Source organism: Pogonomyrmex barbatus, unplaced genomic scaffold, assembly GCF_055798465.1.
Source record: "Pogonomyrmex barbatus isolate J1 unplaced genomic scaffold, ASM5579846v1 scaffold15, whole genome shotgun sequence".
NCBI classification, from domain to species: Eukaryota; Metazoa; Arthropoda; class Insecta; order Hymenoptera; family Formicidae; genus Pogonomyrmex; species Pogonomyrmex barbatus.
The window spans coordinates 4566768-4581233 of NW_028297111.1; the positions used below are offsets into that span (position 1 = coordinate 4566768).

The 14466-nt window shown below is 36.9% G+C and overlaps 1 protein-coding gene across 1 annotated transcript; it reads left to right on the top strand.

Moving 5' to 3' along the window:
- The first annotated feature begins 13833 nt into the window (after positions 1–13833).
- On the top strand, positions 13834–14223 carry LOC105426605 (uncharacterized). Its single transcript, XM_011637902.2, has one exon. It carries the CDS (start codon positions 13834–13836, stop codon positions 14221–14223), a length of 390 nt encoding a protein of 129 aa, XP_011636204.2.
- The last annotated feature ends 243 nt before the right edge of the window (positions 14224–14466 follow it).

Genomic DNA, 14466 nt, shown 5'->3' on the forward strand with positions numbered 1-14466 from the left:
TAATATTCTGTTCGGGAAGAGAAGGTCCCGAACTTCGATATGCCTCGAGTATTTGCTTCCCCAAAATTTTTACTCTATTCGCGTATGTTATTACATCTTCGTCGTTCCCTTGATAGACACATCCCAATTCCCCTTGTAGTTGATAGACATTTTTCGAAGGACCGTAAATTTGTTTTAAATATTTAGTGATTTGAGCAACGTTGTTAAAGTCTTGATCCTGAATAGTTCGACGTGCTTCTCCGATTATACGCGTTCTAATGATTTTAGCAAATTGAGGCTCAGCCTCATCGGGAAGCATAGATTTCGCCTCCTCGCAACCCTCGATAAAATAATTCAATGGAATATTTTGTCCATCGAAGTATGGAATGGCGTCGACGGCGTATTTTAGCGTAGCGAAAGGATTATTTTGTGCCATTTTTAAAGATTCTAGATTTTTTGCCTTTTCGTCGAAATTATTAAAATTAGTACTAGTTGATGACGTTTCGCGTGAGGAAATGTTAGATTCAAATGTTTCGCAAACAGTTTCGAATCGCTCCTCCGCTATCGAAGTGTCCTCCAGAAAAAAAGTGACGTGTTTGGAAGCGAGGAATTTAGATGGAGTGGATGTGTGTACCGTTTTCGATGCGCCTGGTTTGGGTTTACCGCCACACTCTAAACCGAGTTTATAAAGTTCATCTACTTCGGACTTATTCGAACTTGACCTCGTACTCATTCCCGCTAAAGATCGCACTTTTTAAATCCCGGACGAGCTCCCAATTTTTATTCTCTGTTACGTCCGTGTTCTGGACGAAAGATAATATCTCTCGTCAGGAGGAGGAGAACTCGGGTGGACGCACGGAACCTCTTCTGTTCTCGCGGAACGACGTCGTGATGCCGATCCGCGAGTCGAAAGCGCGTTAAGGGGGCAGGGATCGGGTCAGCGTCGGCGACGTTATTACCCTTGCCTGCGCCCGCGCTATCGGTGGTCCGTTTTAGGTCAGAGAACCGAATCTCTTTGACCAGGGATGGACCTAGTGCGATCCTCAGGGAGCCGGGAACGGCGCGGGGTCAAGTTTTAGGAGAGAAAAAAAAAGTTTAAGACTGAATTTTGATCAACTAATTTAATAATAAATAATAAAAACGAGTTACAATTTTCTGTTCGTGTACATTGAAAAAGAGTTGAAGTATTTGTTACAAAGAAAAGTCTTATACATAAAAAATATAAAAAATAACCGTGGACAAGGAAAATCTGGACTTATATTCCCAATTGTTCTAATTGGGGTAAAAAGTTGGTGATCGCGAGCATGTCTATGGGATCAGGTTGCAGGTGTGGAGGAGGATTAGGGTGCGCGGTGCGGAAAGCCTTGATTGGGACGAGGTAGGGAAGAGGATCACGGGAAATATACATAGGGACGGTATCGGTTATTTCGTGTCTGGAGATTTGGTCCCAAAATTGCTTGTCGGGTTTAAATTTTCGTGGGATGAAGAAGGTGCCAGGAGGTGGATGGGCGGGAGAGCGAGGAAATTGACGGACGAGGTAAAAAAACTTCTCCACGTCGAAATTTTCCGGAGTACATTGGCTTTCGAATTCGGCCGCGGAGCGGAGGGCGGAGGCGTATTGATGGAGCGAGATGTTGGCTAGTCCCGGCTCTACTTCTATTAATCGCTCCGCGAGTTCTTCGGCGTGGCAGGTTTCGCGACGAATCCGCTTATTCGCTTTCTCTCGACGGTGTCGCAATGCCCGTTTCGTTCGTCCGTTCCGAATGGCATTTGTTTGGTTCACTATATAAATGAGAGTCAGATAAGAGAGAAATTGAGGAATCGAAATAAGGCAGCTTCACCGAATCAATCGGCGGCTTGCCAGGTTAGAAGGTTGTGGAATAGAATATTGTGAAATCGGGGAAGGCAGCTTCACCGAGTTAATCGGCGGTTTGCCCGGTTGGAATGTTGTGGAATCGGAGGATGCAGCTTCACCGAGTTAATCGGCGGCTTGCCAATTTGGAATGTTGGAGTGTTTTAACGAGATACATAAATAAATGAGAGGTCGCGAACCAAACTGCCAGTTACCGCGGGGGAAAAATGATAAACTTGGACTTACTTTTGTTGCAGCGGCCGCGGGTGATGATCGAGGAATGCAATTGCCCAGGCTGGATCGTTGAATTGCTCGAAAAATAATAAAGTCGCGCACAGATTCTAACTGTAGTAATTTCGCCCACGAATGTCGCGATGAAGCAGGAAGAAGAGAGCGATCCGCTCCAAGTCGCGGTTTTTAAAGGGTTCCGGAGGGGTGGGAATATCTGAGGGCGTGATGGATTTCCGTGTTGGCTTGTCAAATGATAGTTTAGGAAAATTGTGAATATAGAGGAAGGAGGGGAGCAGTGTTCTGTGAATTGTGGTTGTGTTTGCATTTCCAGATTTCCCAGCGAATGATAGAATTAGTTTTTAGATAGATAGGATTATTAATAAAAATTCTCCCGCTAGTTCACACTCTCAATCGCTCATTGGTGTGCCAGCCAACGGCCACTAATCAGTTCTTCTTGACTGGTGCTTTTTGTGTTTCCCCACCAATGTGGGGAGTGTCATCCCCGAACGATTCAACGCGTTTCCTATCCGTTAGGGATTTGCTTTTGTAAATATTAATTTTTATTGGTGAGTCATAAACCTGTCGGCGCCGACGAGCCGGTTTACCAAGTGTTTTTTTTTTTATAGTGAGACATATCTCGAGAGAAAGATTGTTTATTTAGAGTTTTTTTTGATTGATCGGGTTGATTTTTGTTTGATCGTTCGAAGTGCTCCGTTTATGGATTAGCAGCCGTTAAATTTTCCTTCCCGAAAGAGAAGAATTCGTGAAGTCCCCCGGACGTAACACCAATCTGATTTTAAATAATAGAGATAATAGTAAGATAATATAAGATAAGAGTAATAGTAAGATTTTACTAGTAATAGCTTGTACAATGGTTTCACTACGAGGCGTTAGAATATATTTCTTGTGATGATGCAATTTTAGATTTACGCTTCTAATTCGCAATATTCCTTTTGCATGATCTCATTTAAATCGTTGTTTTTTTAAGAAATCTATACCGAGAATTCCTTCGTAAGTGACTAGGAAGTCTTTTATTACATACATTGTGTGTCTTATTTTCTCATTTCCGAGGACAATCGTAGCTCGAATCTTACCGAGGGTGTGAATCTTGTGTCCTATCACGCCGGTGATTCGCTGGTGATTCCTATTTGTTCCTCTCGTACTGGCATATTTCCTTTTAAATTTCCCACTTTAACATGTGTTACAATAGCACTCGTATCCAATAAGAAATTTATTTTTCCTTTTTTCATTTCCTTTATTGGCAAAGTTACCAGATCTAGAATAGCGCTGATTCATGCTTTGCTGGTTATCTGAGCCACTTGATGCTCTCGCGCGGCTCACGCGTCTTTAGCTTTCTGCTTTTCTCCTCTTCTTCTTGGCTACTACTAAATGACAACTTTTCTCCACGCGTTTCGTTCCCTTTTGCTCTTACTGTAGTATTTACTTATCGCTTCTTTCTCTTGTCTCGATCATCTCACTTACTTTTTCTCTGATCCAATGGTTTTCGACTAGCATTCTTTTTTGTCGTGCCCCACTTTTTTACAATTTACACAGTATTTTTTCATAGCATTTATGCCAACGAGTTTTTCGACTCTAGATAAAACAAATCAATTCGTGTATCTACTAGTTCGACAGTCTCGTCTGATATGTCCGATTTTTCCGCATTTTTGGCATTGCGATAATTTATTTTCGCGGATAAGTGTGCATGCTGTATTTGTTTTCGCACATGCAAAATTTCTCATGGTCCCTTAAATTTTTCTTCCGCATCAGCGATGGTAATGTTGTGATCGTACTAATATTAATATCGTCCAGCAACCCAGTTGGAAATTGCATAGAGTCTGCTGCTATATGATTTCCAGGATCGCTCGTTTACTTTCTATTGTGTTATTTCGACCTTCTATTATGGACCCGTATAGCTCCATAGCTAGTTTGTCTGTACGCAGTCCGAACGCTCTTGCCGATTCTCCGGATTTTTGTTTCAACATATTAAGGGAATGCTAAACTTTGTCTGTATTACCGACAAAACGCAGTAATTTTTGTATTGCTCTCATTTTTTATTAATTTTATAGATCTGGAAATCCTTTTCCATAATTAAAGTTTATGTATTAATAGGTGCTTAGCATATAAATTTGAATACCAAGAACGAGAGAAATTTTAATAATTTATATCTTTTTTACCATCTCCAACCATCGAAAACTGATGAGAGTATGTGCTTAATATAAAAATTCTGCGGTCTGTATTTACACGATTACTATTGCTAGACTACTAGCCTATAGGAAGAGACGACATAGAGTTCTTATAATTAGGCTTAGAGATTTATTACGACGTAGAGTTCTTATAATTAGGGTTAGATATTTATTATGAATAGGAGAGTATCAAAAATTCGTTTATATGTGTGTGTGCGAAATGGATATGGTAGACTGTCAAAAGCAGAAGATTAGTCGACGAATAATACGATAGAGAGCACTGTAATGTGTCTCAAGCATAGACATTTATATTTATATACTAGACCGCTAATTTGCCTCAAATACATGGCCCCGAAAAACATGTACAAAATACATGCACATACGTATGAAGTAAGGGAGATCGAAAAAACATTACATATTTGTTATTCAAATATATATATTTGTATGTCGATATATATAGCATATATTTTATACATGCGTATAAAATATATGCTATATATATCGACATACAAATATATATATTTGAATAACAAATATGTAATGTTTTTTCGATAATTGTTATAGCTTTTATTCATTTCTTGAAGAAAAAAATTTCTTTAACAAAAAGTTGTTACAAATATTTCTTACAAATACATAATATATATATATATATATAGTAAGATGTAATTATTCAAACGTTCAATTTTTAAAATAAACAGATCGAAATCAGGATTGTAATTCTTTTTTTAATTCGATCTCTAATCGACGCTCCCGCAGAAGGAAGAATGTTCGTCACGTGGCAGTATGAGGAAGAAGAATTGGCAGTGATTTTCAGTCTTCAATAATATGCACAATTAACAGAAAACACCAAAGAAGTATTTAACAGTCAGAACAAACTCTTACAACTATTTCGCGCAGGGTTTTACAATAATTCGACTTTCGACTAATTCGACTAAGTTCGACTATAATTATCTCGACTTGACTTTTGCGGATGAAACGTCCGTCTCATACAACCGAGGAGAGAGTGCTCGCCGGCTGCTCCGAAAAATGGAGCACGCTAGATAATTCCTATGCAAACATATGTTGCATCAATCGGTTTGCGTGACACATCAAAATCGAGCAGACAAGTCGAGCAAACGAATCTGCGCTAGTGTCGCTCGCGTGCCGCACTCGACGAGAATAGCACTTTTGGCGCCATCCGCCGGCTATTTTGGGAACTTCTTACAATATATATATATATATATATATATATATATATATATATATATATATATGTGTGTGTGTATGTATATATATATAAAATCAGATTTAGATAAAGAAATTTATTTAATACAAAATGAAAAAAATTTCTAAAACAAAATTAAAGAATGGAGATATTTAAGCTCTTTAATAAAAATATTTGTCTTGTAGTGCATCAGCCATATTACATCACGTGACCACGTGTTAATTATGTGACGTTAATTATGTAACAATGTGACATAAGGGGGACAAATGATGTCACATAATTATGACACCCAAAACTTATGTATAACAATAAGTTTTGGGATCAACTTTCAGGCTCAGTAAGTAGAGGAGTCAGCAGTCTAGTGTATAATATAAATGTCTATGGTCTCAAAACGCGCACAAGAAATGCGTTCACAAAACACATAAAATATGTCACACACACACACAAAAGAAAAGAATAGAAATATTATCCTATTTTCTCGCGCTCGACGCGCCGTGAGAAAAGAATAGAAATACTGTTCTACTCTCTCGCGCTCGATACGCCATGAAAAAAGACTAGAAATACTATCATACTCTCTCGTCCTCACTGCGCTGGTGGAGCATATACATATGTAATAGACTCAGCATTAACTATATATATATATATATATATATATCAATCCTTGGCAGAATGATGCGAGAGGCAAAATATAGGAGAAGTTCTCTCTTTCTCTCTGCGCAGATAAGCTGCACGATGATCTATTGACAGGTTATATGACAATCGTGCTGGACAGTTATATTTCTTTATCATTTTACTCTATTAAAACTTTCTTTCTCGTATTCAATAAACTTAAAGATATATTATTTCATTTTAAATACAAGTATATTGCGGATATCAGATGATTCTCAAGTAAGCCATTTTTATTTATCAATAATGCGCGCGCAGTAAAGGACAGATATTTCCCGATATTTGACCTCTCTCACCATTCTGCCAAACCCAACTGATGGTATAGAAGTATATATAGTATGCGGGGTTTATATTATATGTCTGATCGAGCGTTTCCGATGTTTCTTGGTTACCTTAGTTGACTATTGTTGACATGTAGCGTATGAATTGAAAAGAATAGCAGATATTGATAATGTGGACAAAAACGGAAATCGTTACATATGATCATTGTACTTTATATATAATATTTATTATAATAAGCCGTTATATAATTTTATCTATACAAATTTTAAATAATGTAATAATATATGAGAATATATAAAATTATTTTATAATATATTTTGCGTTATTCTCTTAAAAATTCAAAGTTTGCTATGTTTTGAATAATTAATTATAAATTCGACAAATTTGTTGCACGATTAATGAAATAATCAATGTTATGTCTTATTTCTTCTCCTCTCTTTTTTTTATTTGATGCAAGCGAGAATATGTGCTACAACACAAGTATATATTAGGTGTACAAAAAAGTTCTGATCTTTTTTTTGTAAAATTCAATCTTTATTCAAAAACAAACAAAAAATATTAATTAGCGAAATATTCCCCGTTTGCAACAACCTTTTGCCATCTTTCGGGTAGCTTGCGAATTCCTTAACGATAGAAGATCACCGGCTTCGAAGTGATAAAGTCATCAATGCATTTTCGTATCTCTTCAAATCTCACGAAATGTGTATCAGCCGAATGATGCTGCAGCGACCGGAATAGGTAGTAATCGGAAGGCGCCATGTCTGGGCTGTACGCCGCGTGCGGGAGAAGTTCCTAGCCTAACGCACAGATATAGTCCTAAGTCGCTTTCGCAACATGTGGTCGAGCATTGTCATGAAGCAAGATCACTTTACAACGTCCTTGACCAGTAAATGGCCTCTTTTCTTCTAATGCATCGCTCAAATTGATCAATTGTTGTTGGTAGCGGTCTGCCGTGATTATTTCACCCGGTTGTAATAACTCACACCTGTAATACAACACACCTTTCCAATCCTATCAGATACAGAGCAAAACCTTCTTGGCGTAGATATTGGGCTTTGGCGTCGATGTCGAAGGTTGACCAGGGTCAACCCATGATTTTCTACGTTTAAGGTTATCATAAAGAATCCACTTTTCATCGCCTGTAATTTTGTGCAGAAAATCTTTTTTTCGGAACTTTGAAAGCAAAGTGAGTGCAGTGTCACGCCGACGATTTTTGTTGTCTTCGGAAAATTCATGCGGAATCCATCTGCCTTCCTTCTGAACTTTTTCCATCGTATGTAAATGTACGGAAATGGTTTGCTGCGTAACGCCAAGCTGTTCTGCAAATTCTTTTTCAGTTTGCGCAGAGTTTATATCCAGCAGTGTTTGCAATTCGTCCGTTTCAATCTTTTGAGGGCGTCCAGTACGCGGTTCATCTTCAAGACTGAAATCTCCTTGGCGAAATTTTTGATACCATCTTTTACATGTAGTATGACTTACAGCGTTCTCTCCATATACAACACAAATCATTGGCTTCAGCAGCATTTTTCTTCAGATGAAACGCGAAGTGGAAAAATCGAATATGCTCTTTTGTTATTGTCATCGTGAACACTACTGATTTTTGAGGTTATGTACATCAAACGCCAAACCGTATGGTATTTTAGAAGGCCAAATGTCAACGCTTTAAAACCGCAAAAGGGCGGGAAGATATATAAAATTTAAATTGTTATTTCGGTTGTATGAAATCTAAAGCTCAAAACTTTTTTGTACACCTAATAACAAACTTATAGAATTTGTTACTCAAAACGTAGGAAACTTTGAGTTTTAAAGAGAATATTGAAAGATATATTGTAAAATAATTTTATATATATTCTCATTGTATTATTTAAAATTTTTATACATAATAAAAATGTAATTAAAATTTTATACATAATTAAAATGTAGTTAAAATCATTGTTTTAAAATTGCATTACTTAAAATATTGCATGTATTTTTTACATAATACTAAAATCTATAAAAAATAAATTAATGTTGTTAATTTTATACATAAAATTATATAACACTTAATATTATATAATATTATATAATTATATAATAAATATTACATGTAAAGTACAATGATCACATGTAATGTTCCCTTTTTGGTTCACATTATTAATATCTATTTACTCTTATCATTCATTCGCTATATATCAACAATTATCAGCGGTAACCAAGATACATCTGAGACATTCGATCATCGCATCGAGAGCGAAAGAGTACGATAATATTTCTGTTCTCTTCTCACGGCGCATCGAACGCGACAGAGTACGCTATTATCTCTATTCTCTTCTACCTTGAAGTCGAAACGCCGGGTGCACATGTACGTGCCTCATGTTTTGTGTGTGTGTGTGCTTCGCATTGCTTCACACTTTCGGTCTTTACATGTATATACAGCGCCGATTTTTGAATGCACTGTTGCTATGATTCTAAAATTTGTAAAATTATCAAACAGGACGACGAATGATCGAGTTCTTTTTCATTCGCTCCGAAAAGAGGATAGAGAAACTATTGTATTCTCTCGCGCTCAACGCGCTGCGAGAAAAGAGATACTCTCTCGCTCTCGATGCGCTATACGATATACGATGTTCGAGCGTTTCTATGTTTTTTGTCAAATAATCAATCAAATGAAAAAAAAGAGAAAAGTAAAACGTAAAATTGATTATTTCGTTACTCGTGCAACAAATTTGTCGAATTTATAATTAATTAATTTATACTTATTTAATTACTTAAAACATAGCAAACTTTGAATTTTTAAAAGAATAACGGAAAATATATCATAAAATAATTTCATACATTCTCATATATTACATAATTTAAAATTTTTATAGATAAAGTTATATAACGTTTATAATAAATATTATATGTAAAGTACAATGATCATATGTAACAATTTCCATTTTTGTTCACATTATCAATTTCTGCTTACTCTTTGTTGGTAACTAAATAATAAATTTATTTTGTAACCGTTGCTCCGAATTGTGAGTAAACTCGACATGTATTACTAATCGATATATTTGCGAGCAAGATAATAAATAAGAAACCACGACGTGTCGTTTGCTTATTAGGATAATATTTGATACTGTATAAATAGATAAGCGTGCGAAAAGACAAGGAGTCAAAATCAAACAAGCGAACTGAGCAAATTGTAGTAATATGCAGAATAAAGAATTTAGTTGGAGAAACGAGATTCGATTATCTATTATAAACCCGTACATGGTCCTTCGAGCCGGATTGAGAATAAGGCAATCAACAATTACGATTAACGATTAAGCAACTGCGAAGATGAGCAACGATTGAGCAACTGCGCAAGAATTATGTCGCCAACGAGGATATATCAAGGCAAAACAAACACATATTTGGAAGTTTGTGGAAAACGTGGCAAACCAGAGGACATCGCCGAGCATCGAAATGGTCACAAAAATATATATATTATAAATATATATAATATAAATATATATATTCAAAAAAATTAGAGCAAGTGTACAAGGAATTCAACGAAATACAGCGGCAATTGGTATGCGTTATGGAGGAGAATGAGCTGCCAATTGAAAATCAACGAGAAGACGATGTATTTGAAGAACGATACGTAGAATTGAGTGCAATGCTGTCGAGATGGGCTGCTGCAATTAAACTGACTGTAAATACAACTAACGGTGGCGATTCACTTGCACAAGTAATAGAGCAGCAGACAGAAGTAATTAGAGCATTAAGTTCAAATAGTTCACAAATCGATACCAGAGTCAAATTGCCAGTAATCAATTTGCCAATTTTTTCGGGAAAAATAGAGGACTGGTTTTCTGATATCTTTACTGCATTAATTCATAACAGCGATTTATCAGCAATTCAAAAGCTGCAATATTTGGTCGGTGCACTGACGGGAAGCGCAGCAAAAATCATCGAATCAATCGAGATTTCAGCACAGAACTACGAGGTGACCTGGAAAGAAACCTTCTAAGAAATCGTTACGAAGATAAGAAAGCTTTAAAACAAAGGCACCTTCAATGTTTATTTGAGGCACCTAAGATCGAGTGAGAATTAGCCGTTGATATTCAAGAATTAATAAATCATTTTCAAAAACATCTTCGAATTGTAAAATTCATGGAGTTCACAAATGAAGCATAGCGGATTTTTTGATATTATATATGATGGAGGAGAAGCTGGACAGAGTTTACTCGGCGCTGGGAAGAGAATATGGAAGGTCGACAAACTGTTACAATCGATTTATTATTTGAATTTTTACAGCAACGTGTGCAAATGCTTGATCGACTGGGCAGTGCATTCCAAAGAGAGAAATCGAACTGTAGAGGAGTGGCAGCAAACTCCAGACGAGACAATGAAACCCCGAGATCATTAGGGAGAAGTGAAAATTCGAGAGCCGCTGAGAGAAACGAGCCGTCAAGATCTGCGAGGAGAAAGCGAGGCAAGAACATTAGAAAGAATCAACTGTAAGTCTAGCCGTGTCAACAGTCGTTGGGCGCTGTTTTATATGTGGCGGTCCTCATTTGATATATTCGTGTGAAAGATTTTTAAATCTATCTGTGCGAGAAAGAATTGACGAAGCGATTGAAGCTTTGTTTTAATTGTTTACGAAACGACCATTTTGTTAGCGCTTGTAGGGCGAGTTCCTGTCGACAGTGCGTAAGGAGGCATAATACATTGTGTCGTACAGAACAAGAAGAGCCTCAAGTAGACAGGGTTACTCCAAACGTTGAAGTGGTTAACAGAGAAGGTCGCAAAAATAAAAAAGCAAACGTTAATTTGTCCGTACATCAAAACGATCACAACGAAACGCGCGGAATTTGGCCAAATCTCAACGGCTATAGTATACATAAAAGACTCGAACATGTTCGATCAATCTATTTGCGTTCTTCTTTCTGATAGTGCGAGCGAAGCGAATTTTATAACAAGAGCAACCTGTACTAAACTAAATGTAAAATTAGAAAACATTCACGAAGCAGTCTCAGGCATTGGTAGTTCGATTTGTACGATAAATCACGGATATCAAGTAATGATAAAATCAAGAATAACCACTTATTTATTATCTGCATTTTGTTTGCCGAGGATTACTAGAGAACTGCCTTCAGTTGCAATCAATAGTGATGTTTTTTCAATAACCGACACATTAAAATTATCCGATCCACAATACTATCGTTAGATTGACATGCTGTTGAGCAGCGAATTCTTTTTAAATTTATTAGAACCTGCGAAGGTTGAGCTCGGAAATAATTTGCCTACATTACAGAATACAAATTCGGATTATTTCAGGTCGAATTCCAGCACAATGCATAAAAAGAGAAAGAATTAATCAAATCAATTGTTTAGTTACGCAAGGCTCTTTAAATAAATCTTTAGTTAAATTTTGGGAAATCAGATTCGAGTCGCGATAATGCAATTTTATCGAGTGAAGAACGGGCATGCGAAGAAATATTTAAAGGCTATACTCGAGACACAGAGGGCAGAATTGTTGTGCGATTGTTTTTCCGAGACAATAAGTATAAGCTTGGCGAGTCGCGATCGATTGCGGAGAGAAGATTGCTCTATTTAGAACGTAAATTTTAAAGTAATAACATGTATCGGCAGTTATATATAGAATTCATGCGAGAATATATAAGTCTAAGGCATATGACCATCGTTCCAAGAATTAAGAATGCTATGACAAGCAGGGCCGTTTATTTACCTCATCACAGCGTTTATCGCGAGTCATCTGTTAGCACGAAGCTTCGCGTTATTTTTGACGCCTCGTCTAAGGTTAACTCAGGTTTATCTTTAAATGACACGTTAATGGTGGATGCTACTTTGCAGGATCCACTAATTAACATTATTTTACATTTTCGAGCGCATCCAATGGTAATTACAGCCGATACAAAAAATGTACCGACAAATCCTCGTCGATGAGAATGATAGGGATTATTAGCGAATTTTATGACGCTTTTCGCCAGAGCCAATCCAAGAATATCGACTAAACACGGTAACTTACGAACAATCTTGTGCACTATTTTTAACAATAAGAAGCGTTCGACAATTGATGAGTGAGGCTGAAAGTCAATATTCTCAAACATCATGAATCTTGTTTCAAGATTTATATGTTGATGATATTTTAACGGGAGTGGATAATGTTAATGAAGCGAATATTTTAATTAAAGAATTGACAGAATTATTAAAGCTCGGACAATTCAAAAACTTACATAAGTGACGATCAAATTATAGCGAATTATTCCTTAAAACGAATAAGATTGACGATGAGACTGACTTTCAGATTATAACTGATGAGCGAGATGTAACGAAAACATTAGGTATTCGATGGCAACCGAGCAGTGAATTGGCAATGAATTGCGATTCGAGTCTCAATTTACGCATAATGCGAAATCAAAATGAAACATATTGTCTGCTATTTCAAAGTTATTCAATCCGTTGGGATTGGCGAGTCTGATAATCATAAAAGTAAAATTAATAATGCAATTTACGTGGTAAATGAGTTTTGATTGGGATGACGATTTATCGGCAGGTTTGCACCAGATATGGCTAGAGTATGTCCAAGATCTAAAGAAAATTCATATAACGCGAATACCGATAGGTTGTTGGCGTTCCGGTGATATCAATCTGCATGCATTTTGTGACGCATCAAAACGAGCTTATGGCACGTGTATTTATGTGCGAGCAATTGATGATGCAAATCGAGTTGCGTCGAGATTGTTATGCGCTAAGTCGCGCGTGGCGCCAGTTAAAAAATTAACCATCTCGCGATTGGAGTTATGCGGAGCCGTTTTGTTGGTCGATTTGATGCGGATTGTTCGTAAGTCGTTAATTATTAAAATTCATAAAATCTATGCGTGGAGCGATTCGTCAATTGTTCTTGTTCTTGTTCTTGGATCGCAGAGGAATCGAGTCAGAAAACATTTGTCTGTAATAGAGTCAGCAAAATCCAATCTATTCTGCCTAGCAGTCATTGGGGACATATTGCAAGTACAGAAAATCTCGGACTTAATCTCTCGAGGCATTAATTTTGACAATTTTCATAGCAATTCATTGTGGTGGATGAATCCATCGTGACTTTCGGAATTCACAGATCCATAGACAAGGGTGAACTTTCCGATCAGGAATTTAACATCATACAATCGGAAGAAAAGGGAAATATGCGAGTTTTTGTTGCTCGAGTTAATTCCGAGTCAATAATCGAAACAATGTTTTCTAAATTTTCATTAACTAAAATTGAAAGAGTACTTGCTTGGTGTTATCGATTCATTACAAATTCTAGAGACAATTTCGAGAACCGCAATTTTGGTAATTTATCTGTAACTTACTGGACTTACATCTGTCGCAATTAAAATTAATTAAGCATGTTCAAGAACAATTTTTGCAAAAGAGTTGGATGATTTAACGATCGCGTGAATAAGAACAGCGCGCTTGCAGATATGAGTCCATTTTTAGATAACGACGGAATTCTCAAGGTGGGCGGCAGATTGCAGAGATCCGCTATTAATCATGACAAAAAATACCTGATTTTGCTGCCAGCAAGGTGTCGATTTGAATTGTTCTTTGAGCGAGAACATTGTTGTATGCTATATGCCGGTCTACAAGCTTTCTTCAATTCGGGAAAGATTTTGGCCTTTAACGGCCGTAATACTGCTCATAGAATAGTAAGGAAATGCATAATTTGTTTCAAGATTAAGCCAAAGTTGTCAGACCAAATAATAGGATCATTGCCACCTGATAGGGTTACCGCTTGTCAACGAGTATCTTCGATAGTGGGAATTGATTATGCTGACCCTATTGTTACAGTTGCGAATAAAGACCGAGGATAAAGAAGTCGCAAATCATATATTGCGTTGTTCATATGCTTTTCGACCAAAGCGATTCATTTAGAAGCAGTCAACGAGTTGATATCGAGTGCGTTCTTGGCTGCATTGCGCCGTTTTGTGAGCAGACGAGATTATCCGCAAAAAATTTATAGCGACAATACCACTAATTTCGTCAGCAAAAAGAGAGCTTGAGGAATTATGGGGAGGGGGGGGAATAAATTTCCATTCAATGCTTTGAGATGGCGC

Coding starts and splice junctions, on each gene's coding strand:
- LOC105426605 (XM_011637902.2), top strand. CDS start 13,834: ATGAGTCCATTTTTAGATAACGACGGAATTCTCAAGGTGGGCGGCAGA.